We start from the raw sequence: 25,116 nt of genomic DNA on the forward strand, positions 1-25,116 counted from the left end.
AAAACAAACATCAGGTGCTGGACCAGATCTAGTTTATACCCATAGTCACTTAATGTTTCCAACAATCCTACCAGGTAGATTTAATTATACCCATTTTCCAGATGAGAAAACTAAGGGTCAAAGAAATATTGTAACTTACACGAGATGCCTCAGCTAGGAATGGTGAAGTTGTGACTTAACCCATATCATGCAACTCCCATGCCGCTCTCCTTTGCCCATTACACCATGCTACCTGATGGTCCTGCTCACCTAAGGCCAAGCAGAACCTGCCTCAGCTGAGAAGCCTTCCCAGACTGCCACAGATGCACTAATACGACTCTCCCGTGCATCTATGCAAGTCACACACCAATTTTAGTTAAAATCTTGCATTATTTTCTTCAGGGTGACTGAATTCCTCAAATATGAAATTGGACTAAATGTACTCTCTTTAGCCCCCAAATACACAACTCATAGAAGTTGCTACCTAACAAGAGACATGCTTTTCTGCCTCTGTATGTTGTGTGTACCTCTTCTTACCTCCCTTTGTTGGGATTAAGTGAAATCTGATAGTCATCATTTCATGAAATTCCAACTGAATACTCAAACACCTGGAATTCTTTCTGTGCTCTGTTGTTTTTTAGAGGGAACTTATGAAATATACTGGAAAATCTTCCCTACCTCCTATACCTGGATACACTTCTAATATTCAATACAAAACCATCATGATAATGATCCCAAGACACTGCAAATTCTATTGCATTTTGAATCACCCAATATTGAGATACATTTATTTATGCTAAATCCCTGACTTTAAAATAACTGACATATTTGGCAAGCTGCTGGATCTTAACACATTTCCACCTTCAGAGTCTTTACTTGCACTGCCAGAGCTGTGGGACAGGCATTTTTGACAAACCCACCGTGGAAACTAACCCACATATTTCAATAGAAATGTTACAATTGTTACATTTAACCACAGTAATACACTCACATGAAGGACTAAACAGCTTCTTATATAATAGCCTGAAAGTTAGCCACATTTTAAATAATTTAGATGAGAAACTGTATTCTGAGTTCCCATCAAGTAGCAATGTTTTCAGGCTAAAAGTGGGAAATTGCATGCATTCCTAAATACACATGGGAATTGTTAGTCACCAACTAAGCTTACCCTTCCATTCTGTAGCTTTGCATGCAATGCAAAACAAAACAAAACAAAAAAACCAGTATGATCCAAAATGAAGACAGAATACTGAACCCATATTTATCTCTCAAATTCTCAGCGATTATAGGCAGCATCAAAAGCCTCACAAGCCTACTCAACTGCAAAAATTTCTTGCTCCAAGTATTACTGATTATCAAGTTCCATTACACCATGTCTAAAGCAGGACTTGGGCAATTTAATGATACGTCCCCCTGTGGCAGCACCTATCCCCTATAATATGTGGGTGTGTTGTGCTTTCTATAGGTAAGGGGTAGCTGGTCTCATTCACAAAAATTTCCTTTGTTAAGATGCTCACTTTCTGGTGATACCATCCAACTACCCACTAATTTCCTGGCAAGGGCATTCAACAGAATGTACTGCTCCCAATCCCACAAACCTTGTAGCAAAGTTGCAGGGGTGACCTTAGCACACTTCAAGTGGGCATAGATACAGGATCGGTAAAACACAGGAATCTAAAGTGGGCTGTAGACCTACCACTTGCTTTCGATTTTGTTATCACTTGTCAAGTATGGGGCTAGCCTGTGAGGTTACAAAGATGAGTAAAACAGTGGGGTTGTCAGACTAGTATACAGGTAATTGGCTGGCATTTTGGAATATTCATTACTTTTAGTTATGGGAAGAAAAACTCTGAAAATGTACAAATAAAACCTAGACCACAAACTCTACTGCTAAATTTTAAACTTAAAACGTTCTGAAGAATAAAAGGGAATTGCACACTCTTCATTTTAAACAGGGAAGAGTTCACACAGCTTATTCCTAGCCAGTGGAAAAATCAGTCTTCCCATCATTAGCCCTGAACTATGTACTAGTTATACTATTCAGTAAATAAAATTGAGTTGGGGTAAGAGATCAAATATGAGAAGCTGAAAACTAAAAAATTCTTAAGGTTAGAAACACACTGACAAGTACTCTCCTTAGTTCAGAGCCTCTTACTAAGATCTTCAGTAGAGATCTTACCCTCTACTGTAGCTACTGCGCGGTAATATGCCTAAGAGGGCCGGCTGTGGTGGCTCATGCCTGTAATCCCAGCACTGTGGGAGGCTGAGGCGGGCAGATCACCTGAGGTCAGGAGTTCACCACCACCCTGGCCAACATGGTGAAACCCATCTCTGTGAAAAAATATATATATATACGAAAATGAGGCAGGCATGGTGGTGCACACTTATAGTCCTAGCTACTCAGGAGGCTGAGACAGAATTGTTTGAACCCAGGAGGCAGTGGTTCCAGTGAGCCAAGACCGAGATCGTGCCACTGCACTCCAGCCTGGGCAACAGAGGAAGATTCCGTCCCCCCCCACCCCCCCCCAAAAAAAACCCCAAAAAACAGAAAAGGGACCCAGAGTTGAAAACAGAACCCTCCTCTCCAATTCAGGTAATTCTACACTTCTTGCCATGTAGTTGCCCGAAGGTGGGATTTCGAAAATGATTTTTTTTTTTTTTTTTTTTTTAAAGAGCCTCAATCTGTTGCCCAGGCTGGAATGCAGTGGTGCGATCTCGGCTCACTGCAACCTCTGCCTCCTAGGTTCAAGCAATTCTCCTGCCTCAGCCTCCTGAGTAGCTGGGATTACAGGTGCCCACCACCATAAGCAGCTAATTTTTGTGTTTTTAGTAGAGACGGGGTTTCATCATGTTGGCCAGGCTGGTCTCGAACTTCTGGCCTCAAGAGATCTACCTGCCTTGGCCTAAAGTGCTGGGATTACAGGCGTGAGCCACTGCTCCCAGCCTTTAAAATGCTTAACACAAATATTGTAAATATATACGTGCAAGCTAGTGCCAAATTACGGCAATGGAGAAACTTATTTAGGTCTGGATTTTGTTGACAATCAGCATGACTTGCCTGGCAAAGAACCACAACTGTCAAGTCAGATGCACCTTCTGCTGGAACACCTTGTCACCACATAAGAAACAGGGCTGTAACAAAGTCATGCATTAAGTTTCCTCAGTTGAGGATCTGAGGTGGGTGGTGGCACAGGGTGGGGGGGGGGGGGTGGGGTGAGGTGTGGGGTAGGGGCAGCAGCAGGGTAAATAAACCATTATGGTACATAAAATAATTACACACATAAAAATATTCTAATTTATATTTTATTGCATTATGAAAATACATTTGGCAAAGTAATCTAGGCTCCAAGTTGAAATAAAATTCTGAAGAGTGTACTGATTTTTAAAATGTGAAATAGTAGATGTATTCTAACCAATACATACTAGCACTCATTATTAGGCCAAAACCCAATAAACCTAATTTTTATAATTCCATATGAAATTACAAGGCGTTTTGCATTCATTCATTTTATGATTAGCACAAATCTTGAGAACTGACCCTCACTTTATCAAAACCAATGTTAAATTCCTGTTCAGAAGACAATTTGAAACACTACTGAAAATTTTCAATTCCTTTGGTTTTATAAGTTGCATTTTCATCCTTACCATGTTACATTTTTTCATAATCAAACATTGTAGCAGCTTTAGATTCTGCCCAAGTACCTTTAAGTAAACTAGTATATTACATTTACATTATTTGAAAAATCACTGATTTTACAAATGCAAAAATGCATAAATACATGCCTATCTACACCGGCAAAACAAAATACTCTGAATCTCAACGCTTTAACAAGCCACACTTTCTGGCCGAGGATTTCTGGGATGCCTTTCCAAGCCACAAGGCCTGGCTGGCAATTCCACTGCTCGAAAACACACTTCTGAAAGGTGTAATTACAATAAACCCTAAGCAGGTTAAATTTATCTAATAATCAACATTTAAAATATGACATTTTCACTACTTTTGCTACATTTTTCAGAACTGAAAATATGTATTTTCAAAATGTACAAGGATATTTTCACTTTTAAAAGGGAAAAGTGCTAAAACATAATACATCTCTCTCTCTCTCATCAGCATCTTCAAATTTATTTTACATATTGGGTTATAGTCTAGAGAACAGGTAAGTAATCTGCTCAAGGTCAGAAACAAAGTATCTTTAATTACTGAGGTCTCCATTCTTCATTTAGATCTTTTAACAGGACTTTGCTTGATGTATGTTAAGAAATATGCGTAAAATCAGACTTTTAAAAATTCGTAAGTGAATCAGTTATTATTAGAATTGACATTTTCATTAAGCAAAGTCTGTGTTAAGTGCACCTATGAATACTTGCGGAAATTTACTTCCAAATGGCCATCATTATCTAAAACCAGCTGAACAAGCTTTCCCAATTTAACTACAGAAGTATTCCACCTACCCTAAAGATATTCCATGAGCATTCTACAATTATCTGTATAAACAGCAACAAGTTTGATCTATGATCAACATATGAATATCTAATAAATATTAAAACTATTAAACTATAGATTGAAATGCAGATCTCTCATAGAGTTAAGTGATGTCATTTTGGTACATTCACCATTATTGTACTTTATTTAATAAAGAAATACATTTGCCCTTGCAAATACAGCAATTGCAAGTTTACAAATAAAGCCACAGACCTCAAAGTCATAATGCTAAATCTTCAACTTGAAACCAACAAAAGTAAATCAATTTGTTTACAAATGGTCCATGGCACTACAATTAAAATAAAAAATATCAAAGGTCACAGGATCTTAGGTAGGTTTACTGACAATTTCATAAATATTCAAAAGAAAATTTCAAAATTTCTGAACTTAAATTTGCTTCATTTTAACATTTTGAAAAAATTTTTTAAAATTTACAATGTTTAATTTTCTCCCCTCTTGGATATAGTAAATCAATATTCAGATTTTATTTCAACTATTAGACATAGTCATAAATATATCATCTAGCTGTTGTGAACTTGACAGTCAAGTCAGTAGTATACTATCCTACAAACATAAATGGATCCAAATAGTTTTGATATTTATAGTCATGACGATTTAAGTAGTGAAAATGCAAAACTTGTGGTTGCCCCCCAAATCACCCAAAAGCATATGATAACAGTGTCAGAAACTGTTTGCATCAGTTTTAGAAGCCCATCTGTGTAGTTCAGGTATCTGAAACTTAAAAAAAGGGGGATTCTTCCATATTTTGATAAAAATGTACTCGAATATTTCATAACATTAATATTTATTGCTTTATATGAATACTGTATTGAAAGCCCAAGCATTCAGTTTACACACAGAAATTATACAATTATATACCACTTCACAAAGGCAGTGAACACATTACATTCTACAAAATCTACTTTACAGAAATTTTAAAACTCTAAATATCAAAAGGTACAGTTGAAGAAACAGGTATAAATTTGGCAGCCAGTAATTTTGACAGGGAAGTTGCAGTTTGCATGACTTTAAATATGTAAATTTGAAAATACTGAATTTAGAGTAATCATTGTGCTTTGTGTTGATCTGAAAAATATAACACTGGCTGTCGAAGAAGCATGTTCAAAAATATTTAATTCACTCCAAAATGTCATACAAATTATGGTGGTTTCTATGCACCCCTAAAGCTTCAGTCATTTAGTTCAGGTACATACTAAAGTAATATGTTAATTCTTCCAGTACAGTGGTGTTTCATACCATTGACATTTGCATACACTAGAATAATTTAGAAAGACATGTGTAATATTCACAATGTTCAGAAAGCAAGCAAAAGATCAAGGAACCTGCTTGGTTCTTCTGACACGGACTCATATCAGCTTCATAAACATTCATTCTACAAAATAGTAAGCTAACATTTGAACACAATTTCCAAGATAAAGCATATTTTCTCATAAATAATGAAGTCTTTTTCTCAGGCACCTCAGAAGTATACAAAAGAATTTGAGTTTGAACAGATCTCTTGGAATGTGTTTATTAACCTGGTATTGCAACAACTTAAGATTTCCAAGGGTTTCTAACAAGGGCAGATTTTATTTCACATTTACTCAGAAGAGAAAGAAAATGTCTTCTGAAAGAGGTGAAAGCTCCAATCATTACCAATAGAGAAAAGTCCACTGTATTCATCTCTTATAGACAACAGAAAAATATTAAGCATCGGTTCCCCCCCTTAGCATGAATATATGATTATAATAATTGTATGTTATATATGCAAGCTTAAAATTCCATTGTACGAGCAAACAATAAAATCTGTAAAGCGCCAGCATGAAACCCTACAATCAGCATGTTACAATGTTGAAATATGACCAAAATAGAAACTGCTAGAGCTATCGAAAGAGCCAGAGCGAAGGCTTCTGCATACGTAATAAAGCTAAAAGTAGATAATCTCAAAAAAAATTTCAAAATTATAATTACCTTCAGTTTAAAAACTTTAATCCTAATTTAAAAAAAAAAAAAAATGCTATACAAAACCACTGATTTGCCCAGACGCAAAAAAAGAGAAAAAAAGAAAGAAAGAAAAGTCAGGCGGTAAGGTAAGCAGGACCCAGAGGAGCTGATATTCACAGTTCTTACAGGTACAACTCTTTCAGGAATTATCCATAAAGTACTTTATTTTACAACCTGCTTCTCTTGTAAAACTAAAGGTCCACTTTATTACATAAAAGTTTTATACAGTGTTAAAACCAGAACTGTATGTAAAATACTGCATCTAAATGTTTCTAAATAGTTAGTCTTGTTCCATTGGTTCATCGGTGACTTCTGTGGCTTCAGCATCATTTTCCATGGATGATTCTGAAAGAATCTCTCCAGTTTGACTGGAACTGGATCCTACTAATTCTTCTGTTGCACGGCAGTCAGAAGAACCACTACTTACAGGGCCTTCGTTTTCACCACCTTCAGAATGTAGTAAATCTTTCTCAGCTTGAGACACATTAGATTCCTCCATTTGATTATTTTCCTCAGAAGTCTCTTCATTCACAGTTAAGGCATCATCAGATTCTTTTTCTTGATTTTTTCTTTCTGGGATCATTTCTCTTGATGTCATAAAAGACTCTAAAAATAAGCAAATGTTGTTGTAGTTAAATTTTATTTTCAAAATACCTCCACAGTTAAGTTTCATGAATTCTGATATTCTATAGTTCAAATCACATCCCCTGAAATTCAGCAGCAACTACATACAGGTGGGAGAAAAGCCCAACATCAGCATTATAAGGAGTTCCATTATGTAAAATTCTTTCACGAAAAAAATGAAGTACAAGAATTTGAGGATCTCCTTACTCCACCCTTTTACAGATGGTCTCTAAATACCTTCTTCTTCCTCTTCATCCTCTTCTTCATCCTCTTCTGTACAGTGCTGCCGGGTACAACGGCTTTCTTTGTCTTTATCCTGAGACGAAGATGATGCTTCTGTTTCTTCCACCATAACTGAAGAAATTTCACTGGAAGTTGTCTGACTGGCTGTTTCTCTGACTTCACTTTCTTTGTCAAACCTGAGTCTTTTTACCTCATGCCCCTCAGCTTCCACAGCATCTTCATCTGGATGTTTATTTTTCAAAGGGCTCACTGAGGAAACCTCTGATTCAGATGTTGAAGAGTCACTGTAAATGTTTTTTTAAAGTGTCATTAATAAGATTATTTTCCCCATCTTCTACATCCCCATTTTTAAGGTTAAATAATGTTTCAAATTGTATTTTAGTGTCAAAGTTAAATTATAACACCTGAGCAAAGAAAAACACAAGAGAATAATATCAAGGTAACCTAAACTGTTTGATGAGTAATTCCCAGTAGGACTCAGAAAAGCTATAAGACCTTTCTGTGCAATTCTCCAGTAAGTTAAATATTCTCCTACAACAAACCCACAAGTCTTCCATACGGACATACTCTCTAAGTCCTCTCCTTCAATTAGTCTTCCTTCCCTTAAAATGATACAGAAAATTTGAAGATACAAATAAAAGGTGTCCTTTTATGAACTACAGTGAGAAACAATTCACAAAACCAACTTATTTATAAAGATCTTTTTTCTTTTCAAGTAACTTTCAGAAATAACAAATAGAATGGATCATATCTACTTTACTTTTAGACCCTACATAAACAGTCTCCACAAATTATCAATTTTAAAGTCTTGTCTGTGTCCACCTTCAACATTTGCTACAGCTGCAAAGAGAAGCCAGTGCTCCTATAAACTGCATGAAAACCTTGTTCTGTCCCTCAGAACTTATAAATAGTAAGTGATAAGTCCTGATTAAATGTTAACTTTTAATAAATATAAAACACATACAAACCTGTGATTTTTCTCTTCATTTTGCTGCAAATTTGCCTCTTTGCTGTCTGTGCTCTCAGGCAACCCATTTGTTGTCATGGGGGCTGACAAAGAAACCTTTGGTCGATTAAGTGGCCTAGGTGTCCCAGGCCCATTTATATTAGACCTATAATAAGATAAATGAACATCATTTCTTATTTTTATAAAAAGTCATCCCTCTTAAGGTATGCTGATGTGAATATATCACAGAAGTATTTGCTGCAACTTTGTTTTCAGGCCCATGCTTTACCAAATTAACTAATTCTATGTAGTTCATCCTATAGTATCCATAAAATGCCCAATTTTTAGAAAGTACACTAAGCCTGCTACTCAAAATCAGGACAATGCAAACTCTATAGGTATCAAAAATCTAGAATCTCACCTCTCAGTATAGCTTGGTGAATTTCCAGGAAACATAACACCATTCATTCGATTTAAACTATTGGAATTGTTTTTCCTATAAGAAAAGAAAATATACTTGTGGATGACTTAATTTTTTTTTCTTTTTTTTAGACGGAGTCTGGCTCTGTCACCCAAGCTGGAGTGCAGTGGTGCAATCTCGGCTCACTGCAACCTCCACTTCCCAGATTCAAGCGTTTCTTGTGCCTCAGCCTCCCAAGTAGCTGGGATTACAGGCGTGCGCTGCCACGCCCAGCTAATTTTTGTATTTTTAGCAGAGACGGGGTTTTTGCCATGTTGGCCAGGCTAGCCTCAAACTCATGACCTCAAATGATCAACCCACCTCGGTCTCCCAAAGTTTTGGGATTACAGGCGTAAACGACCACACCCCCCCTTTTTTTTTTAATAACGAGAATTAGTTCATGTTAAGAGCACAAGGATCCATGATTCCACTCAACGCTCCCCGCTCAAGATCTTACGGGGTAGATGCCATCTGAAGCAAAGGGAGTGTGATGGTTGATCCTGGTATAATATCAGGAGCTTTAAATCCCGAAAATGTGGGGTTGCTCCTCTTGGCCCAGCAGTTTGCTTTTGCTGCTAAGTTTGGGAACATTCGTGGTGACAGCTGCCTAAAAATGGGGTGGCAAAGTACACCCCCAAACTCAAAATATTTCCCCAATGTCTTTTTAACCATTGTTTTTTTCCTCCTCAAAGACTGGGATCTCAGACACAATGGCAGGTAGAGCAATGGAGCCATCCATGCACTGATCTAGAAACATTCTCACAGCATAATAGGTTGTCATCTGCGCTTTCTTGACAACTAACTTGACTTGCGTAGCTTGCGTAGAGGGGATTCAAACTCTCCAAAAAGAAATGTGAACATTAATTCTCCGACCCACGGTCTTGAGCTGATTCAGTCTATGGCTGATTCTGCATTGTAGCTCATTAGCAGATCAGCACTCTCACCATGTGAAAGTCTTCCAATAGATGCCATCATTGCCTTGAATGATCTCTGAACTTGGAGACTGCTGGCGCAAATCTTATCACTTGATCCAGCGGCAACACCTATCAAAAGGTCACAGCAGTGGCGGAGAACTGATGACTTCTCAAGGGCAATAAAGTTAGGCATATCTTTGAATCCGCTAGCACAAGGAGTATCCATTTCCTTGTTCTTGTTCCCAACCACAATATTAGACCTCTTGCTCACACCAACACTCAGTAATGCCTCGTGTAACCCATCAAATATAAAACACAGGAATACTAAACTGGGGGTCACAGGGTGGAAATGAGATTTATGTGCCGGGTCTAGCACAGACTTGGCTGCTTTTTTAATGTCCTTAACATCCCCAATGCTGGGTTGGGGGTTCCAATGCATCCAGTGGATACTATCTGCTTTTCCCGGATAGCTCAAAACTTCCTTGAAGGTCAGAGAGCCCACTCCTGTTCATCGCGTCATCTGTTGGGCTGCTGGTCTGTGAGTCCTTTCTTAGATGAGACATTGTGGGTGATTGGTTCCGACTTAATTCTTTAATTTTGGTAAGAATCATGGGTCTAAAAGATCTTTTGTAAGATCTGTCACAGACTCAAACAAAAAGACTGTGAGAATTGACACAGGCATACAATTTAAGAAAAGAATTCATTATTAGTCACTATGACTTGACTCTGCACTTCTTTACCATTTTTCCAAAATACCTCACGCTCATTAGCAAAACAAAACATATTTTGGTTCATAAAAGAAATTTTTATCATATATATATATTTTAATAGTTTTTCTGTCAAGAAATACAGTATGGGATTATTTTAGTATCTTATTTAGCAATGTAAGTATATTCTTGAGAACATTCTAAAAACAAATTGACAGGGCTGGGTGTGGTGATTCACACCTGTAATCTCAGCACTTTGGGAGGCTAAGGTGGGAAGATGACGTAAGCCCCCAAGAGTTTAAGGCTGCAGTGAGCTATGATCACTCATCACTGCACTCCAGCCTGGGTAACTCAGTAGTCTATGAAAGCACAGTCAGATTAACCTTAAACCAATGGTTCTCAGCAGGGGACAACCTCCCCTCTCTGCCTTTCACATCTCCAGGGGACATTTGGCAATGTCTAAAGATATTTGGAGGGGAACACTACTGGCATAAATGGGTAGAGGTCAAGGACACTGCTAAACCTCTTATAATCCCCAGGACACCCACTCACAATAGAATTATCTGGCACAAAATGTCCATAGTTCCAAGGTTGGGAAATTGTGTCCAAATTTAATTCTTACTTTGCCATATATAAATCTTGACAACTGGAAGTATTTTCCATCATAAAGAGAAAAGCCATCAAGTAACTATTCCAAACATGGGAATTATGCCCTAGAGATACCCTGGAAAGGCATCTAGAATGGCATCTCAGGGACATGGGTGCCACCACAGTATGTAAATCCAACAATATTAAAATTACAGTAAATCAATTGCTTTAATCCAAATCTCTTTACCGGAAAAAACATACAGATAATGTTATCAGTAATATTCTACTTTGGGGACTGAATGGTAGGTTCACAAGTATGTTATCACACTTTATTACATATAAAATTCAGTCTGTTTTAAGAATAATGTATTAGAAGCAATAAAATGATTAAATATAGTAAATAATATACTAGAAATAGAAAATATACTTACTCTGAAGAAGGATAAACACAGCTAACAACCATTACATTCTGCAATAACAAAAATCAGTGATTTAGTATGAAGAAAAGTACTACAACATAAAGTTTAATCATTTGTTTCTAAAATCACTCTGGTAGGTTAAATTTCCATTGATTCTAATTTTGCTAATGAAGGAAAATAAATGGTTAAAATGAAAACTGGTAAAACAAAACTAAAACAATTACAAAGGACCAAAAGAGAATATCCTACTCAGCCAATGATTTTTTTCCTACTTATTTTTTTGTCCTAGTTATTCTAGACCCCTAACATCATATACTATATGTAGTAGAGGAACTAAGCTCAGATGGAATCAACAAAGATGTTGAGAGATTAAGGTACACATGTAACTGATTTTAGGACACATGTAATCGAATTAGGACACATGTAATTGATTTTCCTTACAAAGCAACACCCAATCCACAGCCTGTTGTGTTGCATCATATATCCCACAGAAAGACTCAAACCTTTTTTGTAATATATTTATATGATTTTCCCAGTAAAAATAACTGTACTAATATTCAGTGTTCGCTGTTTATTATGAGTCACAGTAAGTGTTCTGCATTTAATCCCCTTCATAGCCCTATTATTAACCACATATTACAGAGGAGAAAACTAACTGGCCCAAGGTCACACAACTATGAAGCACTGCAACCCTGATTTAAAGGCAGGGCACCTGGTATGACTACTGTAACATATTGCTTCTTTATCCAAAGATCTCAAAAATGTAATTATTACAACTCCTGGAGCTGAAAAATAAGTACTGATGAGCCATCTCAGTTTCCTGGCCTTTGGGAGTATTATTCAATTGAGTGTAGAGAGGATCAACAAACTATATTAATCCAGTATGGCCTCAAGAACTATTGTAAATCACTATGTAATGGTTTTTGATTCCTGTTGCCAGGGTAAAATAAAGTGAATTTGAACCAGATTCTTAAATCAACACTGAAGTGTTTTTGGACCAATCATCAACTGAAAATTAGAACCCATTAGTCCAATCTTGGTTCTCACAGGGCTCCTTCATTTTTCACTCAAGACAAGTCAATATCTTACTTTTCATTCCCTTAAACACCTTGAGTCTTTGTTCTTCACACCATTTCCTTTTTTTTTTTTTTTCTGAGACAGAGTCTCGCTTTGTTGCCCAGGCTGGAGTGCAATGGTGCCATCTCAGCTCACTGCAACCTGCGTCTCCTAGGTTCAAGCAATTCTCCTACCTCAGCCTCCTGAGTAGCTAGGATTACAAGTGTGCACCACCACGCCCGGTTAGTTTTTGTATTTTTTGCAGAGACAGGGTTTCACCATGTTGGCCAGGCTGGTGTCGAACTCCTGACCTCGTGATTCACCCACCTCAGCCTCCCAAAATGCGGGGATTACAGGCATGAGCCACCGCACCGGGCCCACACCATTTCTTTTATTCAGAATACCCTTCCCTTATTCTAACACTCCCTCAACCCCCTCCACACACAAACACTAATGTTTATCTCTAAATCTGACCTGCATGTTTCTACTCAATACCTCATTTACATGCTTGGCACCAACAAGTTTCCAAAGTTATGTACCTCTGAACTCCAGAATTGGGAAAATGAATTCCATGGGTAAGTTTATAAAACGCTCTATAAAGTTAAAATAGCAATTATAACGTCTCAGAACCTTTAATAAGTTGATGTACACTATGAATTTCCAAGAAATAATAAGCTGCTTTCCCCCAAACTTCAATGATCAACACACAAACCCTCCTCTACCCGCTCCTATTAAATCTCTCCATAAAACATAGAATGCAATTTGGAAAACAATTTGGGAAACTCAAGGTATGCTAGAAAACATATTTCAAGAAGTGGTACCTGAAACGGATCTTACTCAATGTTCTTTTCTAAAATAAAAGCTATTACACCACAGCATAATATAATTCCAATAATAAAATAAATACCTTTTCTACTCCTCTGAGAAATTTGTCTGTTCCTGTATAGTTTCTCCTTGGATCCGTTAACAATTCACATAGTCGCTGAATAGTAAAAGGGATACTGCAAAAATATACAATTTTACAGTGTGAGATCACTGATAATCAAGAGAACTAGGAACATTATTTCTTTCGCTAGATAAAGCTGTATCTAGTCACCCATGTGTTAAGCTACAAAAGAAAATGCTATAATAGGGAAATAAATGGATGGGTCTTTCAAAAGTAGACAATAAAATAAGCATACCTTTCTATGTAACAAAATATCCAACTCTCCCTTCCTTTAAAAAGCAATAAAGGCAGCAGGGGAGAGGCGAATGGTTAATGGTTACAAAAATATAGTTAGATAGAATGAATAAGATCTAGTATTTAATAGCACAATAGGTTGACTCCAATAATTTATTGTACATTTTAAAATAACTAAGAGTATAAGTGAACTGTTTGTAACATAAAGCACACATAAATGCTTGAGGTGATGGACACCCCATTTACCCTGATGTGATTATTATGCATTGTATGCCTGTATCAAAATATCTCATGTACCCCATAAACATATAAACCTACTATTTACCCACGCAATTTTTTTAAAAGCAACTTAGAACACCCAAAATCAACAGAAAGCTTCAAAACTGAGGAAAAAATTTTTATGTAATATTCTAAATCCTGACAATTTGATTTTTTAAGTTTACAACAGAGGTAACACAAATAATAATCAAGCTGGGGTTTATTTAATATAGAAATTTTCCTCAAGTATTATTCTGCACTGAAAGGTTTCTTTAAAATGTTCACACAAAACTACAAATAAAGTATTTTAAATGTGGTTCTGCTCCATTATTACAATTTCATATATAATCTACACGTTTAATCCAACTTAAAATATACACAATATTTATTTAACTTTACTGAATACTTTCACTATACTTCAATTTTTCCTTGATTATAGTAAATATAAAACTGATATAAGTTGGAACTAAAATCATTTTATAAGTATTTTTAAAAGTTTTGAGCTCATGTAGCTATTAGCATTCATAAGAATTACAAACTGAACAGAACAGCAGTTATGAGCACGAAGTACGACAAACGCAGCTAAGAAGTACAAACATAAATCTTCAGACTTCAGTGTCTGCCATATCAATCTATTTATTCTCTTTAATGAAAAGAATTACAAAGCCTCAAATTAAGTTAACATTCACAAAGGTCTTCACTTTTTATAGGCAGTGTGACACAGAATTTTCTGTGGTATATCAGCTAGTGAGTTATAATGCCAGAACTCAAACCCAGTCTAACTTCAAATCTCATGTCCTTTCCACTGTACCACACATACTTTACAAAATTATAGTTGTTTATTTTCTAACTGGATAAACTGTATTTGGTTCTCATATTCTTTGTGTCAATACTATTCTTATGTTCAAAGTATAATATGTGCAAAAAATTCTGAAGATGCTTAAAGTACATGTTATTGATATGAGAACAAATGTTTTTAGATAAATTTGAGAGTCCAAGAATCAATCTTTTGTCTCAAACCTAAAATCGAAACCAAACCTAAAAGTGAGAAAACTGTTCTACCAAAAGACAAGGCACAGAATAAAAGATTCAATGTTTGCCTGAAAACACAAACATTCAGAAGCAACTAGAAATTGCTCTGGGTTTCTGAGGAAGAATACTTTTTTGCTTTTGAAAATCTACTCAGAGTGAAGTATGATGTCAAAATGAAGAATCCCTTTAAATGGGGAAGTACAAAGCACACCAACAGCATTATTAATTATGAAACAATAAGCTTACACATCTTCTCATTCCTATAAAGATAACACATAATTGGAAATCTATAGCTAATACACAAAACTAACTCCACTTTTAAAATGTTTAAGCATTTTCCACATGTATAACAAACAGTATCAGTTTCTCAACTGTCTGTCCATGAAACCCAGTATTATCGTGGATTTCAGAATGTTAGTGGTATAACTCACCTTAGCTCCTCTTCTGGTTCACTGCTCTTCAAACCTTACACACACATCACACCTAAGCCATTTCCTCATTAATCACCCCATAGTGACAGTGTAATTAAAAGTTTATTATTCAAAATATATAAAATCGCACCAACAGTTTGGGTATTCAACAAGTGTTTGGGTATTCAAATAGTACTTAACTGAAAAATACTGTCTAGTCGTTATGCTTTTTCTTCCAACTAAAATTCTTTCCCACATTAAAACCTAATGTTTTCTCACTAATTAAAATTACTTTTAACAGATGAGTATTTTAAAACTTCTTGTTTAACATTTACACTGAATGTTTTGGATAATTTTCTTTAGAAATCTAAGTTAAATTGTAGCCAATTATTAATATTTTATGTGTTGGTTAATATTAATACTGCTTTGGGAGGGGGGTATGTGTTTACATAGCAATGCTAGCTAGCAATAACAGCCTATGATAAAACGAGTTTAAGTTCTTAGACAATTTCAGAAACTTTTTTCAAATGACTGTTATTTCAAAAAGTAAAAGAAGCTTTTAAAAGTCATTTTACCAAGTATCCAATAGATGGCACTAAAATGTCACACAACACTTCCTTTTCTCACATGACAGTCTAAAATCCAACCAAACACTTCCTGCAAATCAATGCATCTACTGGAAATATTAGCATGATAAATGAATTGTAACAACAGCATTGAAAGGTCTCTTTACATACACACTGTACTTTTAAACTTATTCCATAAATATAAGAGCCTATTATAAACTAGAAATACCAACCTTGCTCAACAGCACAGTGGAAAGCCATGTAAACAATTACAATTACAGTAATAAATAACAACGTTGTATAAAAAGTGCTACGGAGACAGAATAAACTGTATGCCAAGCTTAGTACGCATGACACGGTTATGGATAACTTAATTTGAGGTACTCCTCTAAAAGGAGGCACAAGAATAAACCAGATAAACCAGTACAAAATGAATGCATTTGGTACAAGTATATGAAAGCTCTGCTCTCTGATACTCATCCATTAGACACAGCATACAAAATAGTTTATTCTAACTTCTGAAAATACTAAGACTTTTTCCACACCTACTAAGAAAAGCAAATATAGGGAGAAGAGGGTTAAATACACATGCCACTCATTCTCAATGAAAAGTCTGAACTGAAATCCTTAAATTTGGTGGGGAGTGGTGACCAGATGTTCATTAGCAAAGGTATACTGTAAAACAAAAAGCTTTGGGCCAGGCACAGTGGCTCACGCCACTTTGGGAGGCCGAGGCAGGCGGATCCCCTGAGGTCAGGAGTTCAAAACCAGCCTGGCCTATAGTCCCAGCTACTCGGGAGGCTGAGGCAAAAGAATTGCTTGAACCTGGGCAGTGGAGGTTGCAGGTTGCAGTGAGCCGAGATCGAGTCACTGCACTCCAGCCTGGGTGATAGATTGTCTCCAAAAAAAAAAAAAAAAAAAAAAAAAAAAGCAGCATCTGGCTTACTCTGCAGATATATCATCTGATTTATTCATGGTAAAATGGAAAACTAAGAAGATATAAGGAACTGAAAAAAGGACATGACTAGACAGCAGCTCAAATTTTTTAAAACTGTGCCTACAAAATCCAATAACATTTTTTAAACCCTCACACACACATTAAGGATCCACCTTTGCTAAATATATACATATTTTAATGCACACACACACACGTACAGTACCCCACTAGGAGACCTTACACAAACTGAATTTACCTAAGTCTTCATGGGTCTTATGAGTCTTGTCTGAAAACAAGGGTTCTAAACAAGTACACTTTAAAGATTATCATGATGGCTAAATATGACATAATGTATATGGCATATTATATCACCTAACAGTGCCTAAAATATTTTAGAAAGTTCAGAAAATCTTAGTTCTTATTGTCATCATTCCGTCTACTCTTTGACAGAGATTGTGGGAAGGCACAAATGGTCCAAAGACCAACAAAACCAAAAGTACAGCTCTGTCTTTAAAAATATTCCCTTTAATTCCAAGGAAAACAACTAACCCGAATTAATAGGATCGTACATTTTACCTTATATATCTTAATTTGAATACAAGCTGTCCCTATTTATTTATTTATTTTTAAGCAGAAGTCTTGTATACCTAAAAGCTATGAAAATTCAAATACCAAGAAAGTTGCTGAATATCAGGGCAAGACATCTCAACATTAAGTAGCAATTCAATGCTATTTTTTTAAAAAATAAAATTTAAGTCGTAAGGCTAAACACTAAAGAAATAATGTCCTAAGTATGTATTTTAACCTAAATTTCTATAAAAGTACTAAGTTGAAAAGAAGGCACTCAAAAAATAAATGCACACTTCATTCAGACTCTAAGAAAATCAGTTAACTATCCTAACTTTATATTATATAAGCAACTTTTCAACATGAAAAAGACAAAGGAATGTAACATGTAGCACAGAGGCTACTGGAGTAAAAAGCTAAAAAAATGACCATAAAATCCGACATCCTACTAAATAAGAAGTCAAAACAGTCATTCACTTTCGTTTTACTCATGTATACGTAGATTTTACTGTCTTTTCTGACTAAATGACATTAGTGGTGTCTTAGTTAACATAAATACTGATTTAAACTTGACCATCTACATGGAAACTAATAATATCTGTTATCAAAGACTAAGTTTATAATTTTGTTTACACCTACAAAGTCTTACAAAAGTCAGAAATACCATTAGAATCCTGTGATATTAGCTTTACTTGAAGCAATATGCTCTTTCTGTACTCAGGCTTTAATATTTACATAAAAATATACATTCATAAATATTTATATTTACAAATTTTGGGTTAACGAGTGGTGCAGACACTGGTTTACCTACATCATTGGGATTCCTTATCATTATTAAAAGAGGCGAAATAAGCCGGGGGCAGTGGCTCACACCTGTAATCCCAGCATTTTGGGGGGCCGGGGCGGGTGGATCACCTAAGGTCAGAAGTTTGAGACCAGCCTGGCCTACATGGTGAAACCCCATCTCTACTAAAAATACAAAAATTAGCCAGGTGTGGTTGATGCACGCCTGTAATCCCAGCTACTCAGATGCCTGCGGCAGGAGAATTGCTTAAACCCAGGCAACAGAGCAACACTCTGTCCCCACCAAAAAAAAATCATACACCTACAATTTTAAGCCTCAAATCAAATGACAGATTTCACTTATTTTTTGAGACAGTGTCTCGCTCTGTCACCCATGCCAGAGTGCAGCGGCACAATCTCGGCCACTGCAACCTCTGCCTCCTTGGTTCAAGCGATTCTCTTGCCTCAACCTCCTGAGTAGCTGGGACTACAGGCACTTGCCACCACGCCCGACTAATTTTTTGTATTTTTAGTAGAGATAGGGTTTCACCGTGTTAGCAAGGATGGTCTCAATCTCCTGACCTCGTGATCTGCCTGCCTCAGCCTCCCAAAATGCTGAGATTACAGGCATGAGCCACCACGCCTGGCTAATTTTGCCTCTTTTACTAATAATAAGGAACCCCAATGATGTAAGTAAACTAAAGTCTGCACCACTCCTTAACCCAAAATTCATCTACAGCAATTGTCAAAACTTTTAATAAAGCTAATCATCTCTTGGGAGTTTCTATAGTATGAAGTTATTTTATTTACATTAAATATAACTAGCAAGAAAACGTCAATTAACTTCTGTTATTTTCGATTTTTAAGTTTATTAAAGAGAGTATCACATCAAGCCATATTACCACTAGACAAGACCAGGTGGGGAACAGTAAGGAGGGATGGTTACAAAATAATGCCAATTTCTCAAGTAATTATCCTAAGAGAAAGAAAGGGGGTAAAGAAAAAACAAGTAGGGGTGGGTGGGTGTGGGTTTGTGTGAGAGAGACAGAAATCTGCCACAAATAAGTACATTTTAACTAATATACTCAACAAACACTGACACAAATAATTAACAGCACAAAAACCTATTTTCCCCAGTCAATTGGGGAGCACAAAAATCAGGAAACAATAAAGTGGATCAACAGTGTCAGAGAACAAAGTAATAAATGGCTAAAGAACCATTCTCTCAGTCCCTGAATTATCTGCAGCTAACCGTAAAGCAAACCACACACAAACTGAAAATCAAATGGGGGTTATGTTTTATTCTACAATCCAGATTTTGAAGTACAAAAGTCTCATATATAACTTTAAAAGATCATGAGCAATACTCTCAGCTGTGACTGACTACCTGCCTAACAGATGATATAAAGATTATTAGGTATCAAAAAGTTTTCCACTTTCCAGACCTCCTCATAAATATAGAAGAATGCTATTTTAGTCTACTATTCACAGAGTGAGGAGGTTGCCTACTTTAGAGAGGTCTTAGAGATAACAGCATTGACAAGAAAGGGTCAAGACTTGAGAGATTAATTTATTTTTATATTCTTTCATTTTGAAAAATACAGAGAACATAAAATGGTATCTTTCAAAACTTCCAGGAATGTAACTTACACGCTCTCTATTCCTCAAAATGCCTCTTTGTGTATATGCCATTATAGGAATGAACCATTACCTATTAGCAATTCCTAAATTATATTCATGGTCTCTGTAATAGGAAGAGGATTTTCATAAATGGCCCTGGTTTGAGTAAACCCATATACTGTTTTTTATTATAATCCCAATCAGAGGGCATAAAATGGTCTTTGACCATTTCATTATAATTTTTTGTTTCGTTCATTTTAATTTTTGGTGTTTCTCAAACTGTAACTTCAGTTTTGCAGAGTAGCTATAATCCTTTTATGAAATTTTGCAGTTCCAAAGTAATTTTAAAAGACAAGAAAATGACAAAAAAAAAAGGAAAAAAAGAAATTAGCATTCCACTGATTCTTCTATGCCTCAATACACAAAATACAGATATAAATACACTTTTATTCTTTAATTCTTTTTTTCTAGTGCTCAGTTATTCAATATTTATTCTTTTCTTTACTCATTCATTCATCCATCAATCCATCCATACTCGTCTGTTTGAGAACCTACTATATTCAGGCACTCACTCTTCTAGGCCTTGTTTGGAAAAGCCTGTTACCCCAGCTCTCCAGACGCTTATAGTTCAGGATATCAAGTAAACAAATGCATGGACAATTTCCATTTCAAAGAGGGAAAAACTTGTACTCTGGCCAGGCGCAGTGGCTCACGCCTGTAATCCCAGCACTTTGGGAGGCCGAGGCAGGCGGATCACAAGGTCAGGAGATCGAGACCATTCTGGCTAACACGGTGAAACCCTGTCTCTACTAAAAACACAAAAAAATCAGCCAGGCATGGTGGCAGGCGCCTATAGTCCCAGCTACTCCGGAGGCTGAGGCAGGAGAATGGCATGAACCTGGGAGGCAGAAGTCGCAGAGAGCTGCGATTGCGCCACTGCACTCCAGCCTGGGCAACAGAACGTCTCAAAAAACAAAACAAAAAAAACAGAACAAACAAAAAAAACCCACTTGTACTATGATAACACACTAAAATAATTTAGAAAACAGATAATCTTTCTTATAGCAAAATACTAGGAAGCATTTAATATAAAACTTTCACAAATTAAAAGCAAAAATAACAAAAACTTACCAATAAGAAAATTAGCAAAAGAAAGACAAAAGAGGATATAAAGGGCAATTCACAGAAAGGCTGTAAGTACATAAAAAGATGTTCCATTTCACTTGCAATCAAAGAAACACAAATACAGACACATATACAGTACTGAAGAATTACAGTATCTGCACTTACTACAAATGAAAGCATCAACAACCACATTTTGCTAAGTCGATTTTGCAGTATTGATAAACTGAAAATTAAGTGTTCATAAGCTAACCTAGCAATTACATTTCTACAAATTAAAAAAAGCAACAATCTGGCCAGGTGTGGTGGCTCACGCCTGTAATCTCAGCACTTTGGGAGGCCAAGGTGGGAGCATCACCTGAGGTCAGGAATTCGAGATCAGCCTGACCAACATGGAGAAACCCCATCTCTACTAAAAATACAAAAATTAGCTGGGCGTGGTAGCACATGCCTGCAATCCCAGCTACTTGGGAGGCTGAGACAGAAGAATCCCTTGAATCCAGGAGGGGGAGGCTGCGGTGAGCCAAGATCGCTCCATTGCAGCCTGGGCAACAAAAGCGAAACTCCACCTCAAAAAAAAGAGGCAACAATCTAGACATATATTCAAAACATGACATTCATCAACAAAACATATGTGGAAGGACGCTCACTACAAGCACTGCTCGTTAACAGCCAAAAAAATAAATGTCTACCACCAATCAGGACAGGCAAATAAAAACTTATAATCTACTCACATAATAGAAAACAATGCAGCCATTTCAAATAAATAAAAAGATAGCTTTAAATGTACTAATATAGACATGTTGAAGCTTCTCTAAAATGAAAATACAACTAGCATATAGCATGATTCTACTTTCATTCTTTATGTACTTCTGTAACAGTGGGGATCTTTTTAAAAGCATGAACATACACCACTTTTGTAATTTAAAGATAATCTATTACAAATGGGGGGGAGGAATGTATAAGAATGGACAAATCCTCAAACTGGTGGAAAACCAACAAAATGTCACTTCTTAGTAAATATTTTGAAAACTATATATATATATAAAAAACACAAAATTGAAAATTTTAGATATGTTTCAACATACCAATATATTAAAATACAGACAAAAAAAGAGTAAATTAAAAACAGAAAATCTTAATGTATCACTGATTAAATAAGACTTAGATTCTGCCTGCTCAGAGAAAGTGATTCATAAACTGCCATTCTGAAAAATCAGATTTAAAAAATAGAAGTTCGGGTCAGGTGCAGTGGCTCATGCTTGTAATTCCAGCACTGGATGCTGACTTGAGGTCAGGAGATCCAGACCAGCCTGGCCAACATGGTAAAACCCTGTCTCTACTAAAAATACAAAAATAAATAAATAAAATAAAAATTAAAAAATAGCTGGGTGTGGTGGTGCACACCTTTAATGCCAGCTACTTGACAGGCTGAGGCTGGAGAATAGCTTGAACTTGGGAGGCGGAAGTTGCAGTGAGCCAAGATGGCGCCACTGCATTCCAGCCTGGGTGACAAAGACTCCATCTCTAAATAAAATAAAATAAGATAAACTAAACTAAACTAAACTAAAATAAAAACGGTTCGAAAATAAGAAGTTTTAAAAGAAGAATGCTCAGGCATTTAATGACTGTTCAAATCATTTTCTGAAGTAGGTGAATTACCTCTTTTACAGATTAAGAAATTACAAATATTTAGATTTATGTAATAAACACATAATACACAATTATATTTATATTTTATTATAATATGTATACATAATTATATAATACATGTATTTGTTTCTAGCCCAACTTAATATGAAAGAACTGAAAACAGTATTTGCTATTACTAAGTCAGAATCACAAGTAAATCTGCTTACAAAGCAGCGGTATAATTTGACCTGTTTCACCTTAACTTTTATTTTTGAATGACGGCCATAATTTATTGAAATAAAAGATGAGTCACTATATCTAAGTACTATTTATATATATGTACAATTTATAAATAACCCCGAGAAGTATTCTTATCTTGAACGTATTCATTTAGTTCAACAGTAAATCTTACGCAACATGCTTCTAAAACGTATTGTGGCTATTTCTTGGATAAGTGCCTCTGAAATGTTTTTTTTCCTTTTCTGAAAATTTTAAAATTAAGATCGATATGGAAATATACACATATGGTTAAATACTTTCAACACTCCAACAGGGTGCATAGTGAAAATAGGTCTCTCCTTCCCATCCCAGGCCCCCAGGGGTAACTATAACTGATGAACCTCAAAGACAAAAGCTGCGATTTCTTCCCCCAAAATATTTTCGTAACAGACCCAAAGTCAAGGCATAAGGGTTTGACATTTCAAGCAAAATTCTTAAACCTAAAAACAGTGGAATATGATGTAAAGCAAACCGTTAACTGGATTACACTATCTTATTTTGAAATCCCATGCAATTAAATACCTAAAGAATCAAGCCATTTATGCCATCTAAAAATACAATTGAAACCCTTCAAATAAATATCTAATTCTAACTATGAATTCACTGGTTAGAAAAACCACAATTCATTATATTTAGCATTGTTGTTGTTCCACAGCCCAAATTAACGCCAAACTAAAAAATGAATAATTCAACTTCACAAACACTTCTTCCCTTCAATAAAGGAAACCATAAAAATACAAAGTCCTGACTGGGCGTGGAGGCTCACACCTGTAATTCCAACACTTTGGGAGGATGAGGTGGGCGGATCACGAAGTCAGGAGTTTGAGACCAGCCTGGCCAGCATGGTGAAACCTCATCTCTACTAAAAATTAAAAAAAATTAGCCGGGCTTGGTGGTGCGTGCCTGTAGTCCTAGCCTAGCTACTCGGGGGGCTGAGGTAAAATTGCCTGAACCCGGCAGGTGGAGGTTGCAGTGAGCCGAGATCATGCCACTGCACTCCACCCTGGGCGACAGCGACACTCCGTCTCCAAACAAAACAAAACAAAAAACAAAAGTCCCAAAAACAAAGAATTTAAAATGACAGAATATGAGAAACAGTAACATTTCTTTAAAAATGAGTACTGCTGGGCTCGGTGGCTCATGCCTGTAAACCCAGCACTTTGGGAGACTGAGGTGGGCGGAACATGAGGTCAGGGAATCGAGACCATTCTGGCTAACATGGTGAAAACCCATCTCTACTAAAAATACAAAAAATTAGCTGGGTGTGGTGGCAGTTACTCTCGGGAAGCTGAGGCAGGAAAATTGCTTGAACCCGGGAGACAGAGGTTGCAGTGAGCCAAGATCGCGCCATTGCATTCCAGTCTAGGCGACAGAGCGAGGCACTGTCTCAAAAACAAAACAAAACAAAGGGAGTTTTACTTGTGTACAGAATATCTTTTGGTTTTTTTTTTATGTTTTACAAGGGGCCAAAATGGTTACTTGTAACTAACAAGCAAGCAGTTACTTGGGAGAAAATCAGGATCCAAAAGTCTAAACAAAAACTCATTAAAATACTTTCATAAATTAGTACTTCATTTTAAAAGAAATGTGATTTCTCAATGATATAAAGGTTCTGTATAAAGTATGAAGACATAACACCAAATATAAAACAGGAAAGAAAAACCATTAAAATGTTTCCTGATAAATGAATGTTTCCATTGATACCTATAAAAGGTGGTTCAAGTTTTTTAAGAGGCTGTAAATATTTTAAATAGTTGTAAGCTAAAATCACCAAGTACATGTCACTAGAAACAAATAATTTATTCTAATGGATAATCAATCATCAACCATACACATCAAAACTAAAAGAAAATCTATAATCTTCTGCTAAAATTAAATCTTTAAAACAGTATTAAGTGCATACCCATTAAATCCAGTGACAATTTTCAGTATTCTTTCCTTCATTTCATCAAAGGGAATATATTCGACATTAGGGTTGGGAGGACCTCTTGGCTCAGGAGCTGAAGTTCTGAAATCATCCATCACTTTCTCCAGTTTGAAAATAAAATAGCCTTTAAATTGGGACCACTGAATCCTATAAGCAAAAAATTAAAAAATATATAATACCATGTAGCTTTATAATTCTTGAACACAAAACACAAATACAGAATATACTATGACACTAATACTAACAGAATTAATATGTGAATAATTAGTAATGAGAATGCCGTCATTCAGGAGCATGCATCATCATGCCTCATTTATCTCACAAGCTCCATCCTGATGCTATCCAACTCCCAACCCAAACAAAAGCCAGATCTCTGATTT

The 25,116-nt window shown here is 36.1% G+C and overlaps 2 protein-coding genes across 3 annotated transcripts in view; both read right to left on the bottom strand.

The window, feature by feature from the left end:
- Positions 1-3,264: 3,264 nt before the first annotated feature.
- The window catches only part of PPP4R2 (protein phosphatase 4 regulatory subunit 2), a 73,761-nt gene continuing 51,909 nt past the window's right edge, over positions 3,265-25,116 (bottom strand). For both annotated transcript variants that reach the window (XM_017892177.1, XM_017892178.1), the window contains exons 3-9: positions 24,713-24,883; positions 13,331-13,424; positions 11,380-11,417; positions 8,701-8,775; positions 8,302-8,445; positions 7,328-7,617; positions 3,265-7,072 (exon numbers count right to left, since the gene is read on the bottom strand). In XM_017892177.1, the coding sequence (XP_017747666.1) occupies positions 6,747-7,072; positions 7,328-7,617; positions 8,302-8,445; positions 8,701-8,775; positions 11,380-11,417; positions 13,331-13,424; positions 24,713-24,883 (1,138 nt within the window). In that variant the 3' untranslated portion in view covers positions 3,265-6,746. The remainder of the gene's footprint in view (positions 7,073-7,327; positions 7,618-8,301; positions 8,446-8,700; positions 8,776-11,379; positions 11,418-13,330; positions 13,425-24,712; positions 24,884-25,116) is intronic.
- On the bottom strand, positions 9,122-11,364 carry EBLN2 (endogenous Bornavirus like nucleoprotein 2). Its single transcript, XM_017892180.1, is given in 2 exon segments — positions 9,122-10,080; positions 10,082-11,364. Coding segments are annotated over 2 exon segments (819 nt in total). The 5' UTR covers positions 10,358-11,364; the 3' UTR covers positions 9,122-9,537.

The sequence above is a fragment of the Rhinopithecus bieti genome, unplaced genomic scaffold (genome assembly GCF_001698545.2).
Source record: "Rhinopithecus bieti isolate Rb0 unplaced genomic scaffold, ASM169854v2 scaffold_21542, whole genome shotgun sequence".
Classification (NCBI taxonomy): domain Eukaryota; kingdom Metazoa; phylum Chordata; class Mammalia; order Primates; family Cercopithecidae; genus Rhinopithecus; species Rhinopithecus bieti.